This window comes from Mirounga angustirostris, unplaced genomic scaffold (genome assembly GCF_029215605.1).
Source record: "Mirounga angustirostris isolate CCGP_5_RB_7025 unplaced genomic scaffold, mMirAng1.0.hap1 SCAF_13, whole genome shotgun sequence".
Lineage (NCBI taxonomy): Eukaryota > Metazoa > Chordata > Mammalia > Carnivora > Phocidae > Mirounga > Mirounga angustirostris.
In genome coordinates, this window is record NW_026991721.1 from 23,108,894 (window position 1) to 23,115,612 (window position 6,719).

General features: G+C 43.8%; 1 protein-coding gene across 1 annotated transcript; it reads right to left on the reverse strand.

Annotated features, from left to right (window-relative positions):
- Positions 1-2,056: 2,056 nt before the first annotated feature.
- RAG1 (recombination activating 1) lies at positions 2,057-6,250 on the reverse strand. The gene has a single exon (XM_045892636.2). The coding sequence runs from the start codon at positions 6,246-6,248 to the stop codon at positions 3,117-3,119; it is 3,132 nt and encodes a 1,043-aa protein (XP_045748592.1). The 5' UTR covers positions 6,249-6,250; the 3' UTR covers positions 2,057-3,116.
- Positions 6,251-6,719: the final 469 nt, after the last annotated feature.

A 6,719-nucleotide genomic window follows, 5' to 3' on the forward strand; every position in this document is an offset into this window, starting at 1 on the left:
CAATCCTAGAAAAGGAGAATTTAATATTGGAAAGTATTTACAGTGCCACCAATCAAGTAACAGAGTGGAAATGGGGGGAGGTGGAGGGGGAGGGAAATCTACAAATAACCAGCACCAACATGTTTCCGGAAATGAATGATTACATGAATTTAGCTGTTTATTGGTGCGGAGGCATGCTGTAAGGATTAAATGAAAGGAAGAGAAGGGATGACGCAGAAGCCCATTAGTTTACAAAATACAAAACTCGACATTTCCAAGAAAAAAATACAATTAAAATGTATATATATTTTTGACAACTAAATTACAAATGTCTTTGTAATTTCTATATATGTTGTATATAAAAAGCAAGGAAAAACTGCTGTTTTTTTAATGGAAAATACGGGGCTCGATCTCTGCAAAAGCACCAAAGGCATATCATTTAGGATAATGTCACTGACACGTTTGACAACTAAATTACACAGCTCTTTGATACACTGTGTATGAACAGTGGCAATTATGGCCAATAAAATCAAAGAAAGAAAAAAAACTAATTAACACTAACATGTCATTATGACTCACTAGCATTTAAAATCCTATGCCTGCTCTAAATTGCCAGCAATTGGCAATTCCCAAATTCCTAAAGATGAAGACAATAGTTTCCAAATAACTGGAGCCACCGGAGATTTTGGGGGGGCTCTTGGGAGCTTTACCATTACTTTCTTCTATCAAAGGGCCCGAAACACAATAATGACTTACAAAACCCACCCATGCCTGCTCCCAAGAATTATAAACTGCAGTGATTAGTTTGGGATTCTAAACAAATTATGATATTGCCTTATAAAAAAAAAGATAGTGGTTAATTTTTTTTGGTAGAAAGAATATGGAATTTGGAGACAAAAGGCCTGAGTTTGAATTCCAGATTAGACATTTATTATCACTGTAACTTTGGGCAGATTGTTTAACCCTCCATCAAGCGGGAATAGTAAGAACGTCTACCCTCACAGAGTTGTTGTGAGGAGAAATGAGGCAAAATGAATGTGAAAATATTTAAAAATGGGGGAAAAAAACACTCTACAAATGTTAACTCTTCTTCTGCGCTATGAACAGGCTTCATCTAAACTTAGCAGGTGAGAAAAGTACAAAGGTATCCTGCTACAAAAAAAATCTGAAAACACTGAAAATAAACTGATCTTAACAGAAAGAGTAACATCTTGCAGAGAGAAAGACTCCATGAAGTCTGGATTTAGTAAAATTGACCCAGGTTTCATATGGAGAAAATCTTACAGAAATTTTCAGTAAGACATTAAATCTGTTTTTACACAGTGATAAACCCAGATCTTAAAAGCCTCTGTGGAGCTGGTGCAGCCACTCTGGAAAACTGTATGGAGGTTCCTCAAAAAGTTGAAAATAGAGCTACCCTATGATCCAGCAATTGCACTACTGGGTATTTACCCCAAAGATACAAAAGTAGGGATCCGAAGGGGTACGTGCACCCCGATGTTTATAGCAGCAATGTCCACAATAGCCAAACTATGGAAAGAGCCAAGATGTCCATTGACAGATGAATGGATAACGAAGTTGTGGTATATATATACAATGGAATATTATGCAGCCATCAAAAGGAATGAGATCTTGCCATTTGCAACGACGTGGATGGAACTGGAAGGTATTATGTTGAGTGAAATAAGTCAAACAGAGAAAGACATGTATCATATGACCTCACTGATATGAGGAATTCTTAATCTCAGGAAACAAACTGAGGGTTGCTGGAGTAGGGGGTGGGGTGGGAGGGATGGGGTGACTGGGTGATGGACACTGGGGAGGGTATTTGCTCTGGTAAGCGCTGTGAATTGTGCAAGACTGTTGAATCTCAGATCTGTACCTCTGAAACAAATAATGCAATATATGTTAAGAAAAAAAAAAAAGAAGAAGGTAGCGGGAGGGGAAGAATGAAGCGGGGGAAATCGGAGGGGTGGACGAACCGTGAGAGACGATGGACTCTGAAAAACAAACTGAGGGTTCTAGAGGGGAGGGGGGCGGGAGGATGGGTTAGCCTGGTGATGGGTATTGAGGAGGGCACATTCTGCATGGAGCACTGGGTGTTATGCACAAACAATGAATCATGGAACACTACATCTAAAACTGATGATGTAATGTATGGGCATTAACATAAGAATAAAAAAATTAAAAAAATTAAAAAAATAAAAGATAAAAAAAAATAAAAAAATTTAAAAAAGCCTCTGTGGCTTCAAGATTCTATAGAAAAGCACTGGAGACGCTAAATTAATTGAAATTAAAAAGTAAAAATAAAAATCATACTTGGCTACTGATCGCTAAGTAAAAATGTATTATCAGAAGACTTAATAAATAACTGTAGATAACAGTTTTATTCTTCTAACTTTATTACTGAGAAATTCATAGTCACAGATGACCTCCTAAATTCTTAAGGTCGCCCCATGGTGACATCATTGAAACACAGAAGAGGGCTGATTTTCCAAAATTTTCCTGGATGTAGGGTATTTCTGCATAAATGTACCAAGTGAGAAAATGCATTGAGAGCACTCTGTGAAGGTCATCATGCCATACAAGTGTGTAAGATGTTATTATTAGAGAAATCTGAAAAGCTTTTAAAGATTTTTGAATCTTATGGCATGAGCCCAGATCTGTGAAATTTATAAAATAAAGAATTCTACAGAAATGGTATAAAAAACATGTGTATCTCAATACAAAGTATAATAAATTGAAGGGGTGGGGAATGAAAACCACAAGACAAATTCCTTTCCTGGCTTCCCGGGCTGTTCTTTGACAGCCTTGGCTTTGATTTTCCATGTCACTCAGTCACACACAATGCACATCTTTCTTCATCTCTGGTCCCCTGCAGTTACTCCTGTTCTGAGTTATTGAGCTTTCAAATAACTGATTTCTCCTGTTGCTTTTCTGAACTCCCTAAATGGCTCCAGCAATCAGCTCATCCGTTATCCATTCCTGACATGGATTCAGCACCGTGGGCCTCTCCCATCTACCGCTGCTTGGGTGGCGAAACCCCACACACAGGAGTGAAGGGTGCGAGGAGAAGGCTTCAGTGCAACCCAGAGGAAAACTGATTTGCAAAACCAGCTCAAAAACAGCTGCCCTCCTTAAAATTCCATCGAATCTTGAGTTTCCAGAGAGTCCTCCAGGCCTAATGGGTCCCCTACGCCTGACTGCGAGCTTAAGGTAAACCCAGAGTCTTTATATGCATTATGAGCATTCATAAACTTCTGCAGGTATTTGGAGGTATACAACCAATGGTGTTTCAAGACATCTTCCATCTCATAGCATTTGGACTGTCTGGCGTTCATTTTTCGGAAGCGCCTGAACAGTTTGTTGCCAGACTCATTTCCCTCGCTCGCCCATGCCCCAATGGAGCCATCTCTCTCAATAATTTCAGGGACATGTGCCAGGGTTTTGTGAAAATAATTGGTGATTTTGCCCTCATATCTATACTTGAACTTGGTAGAGAGGAGCTCAGCAAAACGCTGTGAATTGAAGCTATACTGGCAGAGGGATTCTGGGCACTCCTTTGCAGGACACGATGATCGCCATACAGGCTTCATCTTCAGGTAAAGGTCCATCAGCTCCCTCAGAGCTTCGTGCCTCTCCTCAGAGGGAATTAATTCACAAACTGCTTCAACTGTCTCTTTGGTCATGAGCTTCCTAGCAAAGTTGCCATTCATCCTCATGATGGGTTTCAGGTTCATCTTCTTCCGGAGATGCTTGTCCAATGTAGCCTGCCATCTTTTCCTTTCCTCTTTGGAAGCATTGGGATTCTTATACACCTCCCCTATCTCTAGCTGGAAAATCTTGTAGAACTCAGCCGCATTGCCAATGTCACAGTGGAGTGCATCTATGGAAGGGACAGTCTCGATGAAAGGTTTTGATGAGACCCCTTTCACCCGATCCCGCAGTTCTTCCACCGACTCGTGGTACGGGTTGGAACGCCAGACCTCATAGCGCTCCAAGTTCTCAGAGTGGCTTCTGGTGATGGAGTGGAAGACAAGATTTTGAGAGGCTTCCAGGCGGGTGGCGTCACAAAGGGTACAAATGTAGACTGAGCCAGAAGCCTCAAGGCCTTCGACTTCCCGGACGAGTTTCTCATCATATCCAGTGCCCCTGAAGATGAACTTGAAAGTCCGAAGGATGCCTCCTATCTCAAGCATTAATTGGCTGCTCTTCATGGCCTCCCTCTCGGCAATGAGAGGGCTCAGGATGGCCGTCAGGGTCTCGTGGTCAGACTCATCTGCCAGCATGAGACACAGGGGCTTACAACACAGTTCGGAGTTGGGTTTGACTTCTTCAAACACCTTCACGTTTTCTGAGCCATGGGCTACAGTAATTTTCATGACCGTGAACGAAAACCGAACTGCCTTTTCTGGAACTGCTGGCCCACTCCCGTGCTTCTCGCTCACATCTCCCATTCCATCACAAGACTCCTTCACCACGACAGTGAAGGGGCCATTCAGGTAGTCATCAAGGTCTTGGGCTCTCATGCCTTCCAGGATGTCTTCTTCAATGTCCATCAGAGCAGATACCAAAGCCGAATCATAGCGGAAGCGCTTCGCAATGGTGTCCACGGGGTAGTCATCCACCAAGGAGGACAGGCCGGACAGGCCGTCGATAATGCCCACGTCGGTGCTGGAGGACACGTTCTTCAGAGGGGGCTGCCACTCAAAGGGATGGTAGCCTGGCAGGAGGACCTTTTCAGCATTCCGAAGGGCATGCAAAGGCTGAAAAATCTGCCTCCCGGTGATGGCTTTCACAGTCCTGTACATCTTGTGGTACTGACTGCAGCTGAGGAAGGTGTTGACACGGATGGCCAAGCACACAGCCGGCTGCAGGCCAGAGCCCCGTCCCTGCATGATGGCCTCCAGCTCGTCCGCTTGTCTGTGCTCATTCCTTGCCCTCAGCGCCAGCAGGAACAAGGTCAGACACACGGATTTCACATCTCCACCTTCTTCTCTGTCGGCGAAAGCCTTGACTTGCAGCTTGAGCTCCCTCAGGCGGTGCTTCTGAGCCCTTCGGGTCAAGGACAGGAGATGCTGGCGGGGCCGACCCCCTTTGTTAATATGCACAAAAGTCTCTTTGGATTCCTTGTGGCTTGAGACGTGGTGATTATATTTTTCCAGGCTGACCTCCTCATTGCACTCTTTGGCTGGACATTTCACCATCAGGGAATTCAAGATGCTCAGAAAGGACTTCACTGGACTCTCCAGGTCGGCAGGGAAGCAGGGATATTGGCAACAGGGACAGTTGCTGCCCATGACTTTGAGGCATCTGAGAATGCAGATCCTGCAGAATACATGCTTACAGGTGGTCTCCACAGGGTCAGCCAGAATGTGTTTGCAAATCTGGCAGGAGATGGATTTCACAAAGTGTGCCGGGAAGTCCACTGCAAGAAGCTTGGTACTGAGATGTATATTACTGCAGTTGGAAACCTTCTGCATCACTTCCTTGCTGCTAATCTTTGCCTGTGCTCTTCTCTTGTGCCGACGGGCTCTTCTCGCTTGGTCAACCACGGTTTTGAGTTTTTTGCTGAGCTGCCCATTTGGCTGATGACTCTTCCGCTTGAGTCCCTGGCGGGCAGTGTGGCAGATGTCACAGGATGGTGTGTGGGGGTGCCACTCCATGATTGCATTCCTTGGGAAGTAAACCTCACGTGGGGCACTGCTAAACTTCCTGTACAGGATGCGCCAACAGTTATGGCAGAACTCAGTGGGGTGGATTGAGTCAACATCTGCTTTCACATCGATCCGGAAGACCTTGGCAATGAGGTCTGGCCAGGAGGTGGCTCTCTTTTCCTTCTTTCGTAAAAGGACTTGGGTTTTACCATCCACAGGCCCATGGACTGGATATCTCCTATTGTGCCCGTCAGTTTTAAAAGAATTCCCACAGATACGGCAGAGATGTCGAAGGTTGGCTTGGTGGATTGCTTTGTCTCTTGCTTTCCCGTCATCATGGGATTTCTTCAGAAACTTAGGGTGAGCATTTAATGCTGGTTGACTCAGAGCTGGCTTCTGACCATCAGCCTTGTCCAGGACGGCTGGAGATTGCTCCAGAGAGGGTTTCCCCTCAGAGGAAACTTTCTTTTCTACTTGAGCTTCTTCGGGTGCCTTTTCAAAAGATCGTACCCTGAACAGTTTAAATTTCCATTCTGAAAATTTAATATGTGGGTGCTGAATTTCATCTGGGGCAGAAGTGAGGCCCAGGGTGGGTGGCAAAGAGACAGCCATGCTGAATGAGATGCCTGAGAACAATGAAAACAAGTCAGATTAAGAAAAACGTTCAATATCCCACGGATGCATCTTGGAAGGAATACATATTAATACATTCAATTATTCATTCATTCATTGATCCAAAAAGTTACTTATTAAACCTCTTATTTTAATATACTCTGTTAGGTGCTGAGCATACAGCAGAGAACAGTCATTCCCCGCTTCAACCGTGTAGATGGTCATCTATACCAACATGCACCACTACGGTTCATTTTACGTATATATGTATGATCTTATTTTCTTTCCACCAAAACCTTAAGGTCTTTGAGGACAGAATTTTGGAGTGATTCATCTCTATCTCTCCGACATTCCTAGTACACATTAGGGCTGAATAGTTATTTGCTGAATAAATACAAGGAAAAACAGGCTAGTAAAACCACAGAAAAGTCATATTTTCTGCATTGTATTAGGCTCATTGTACTAGCTGGA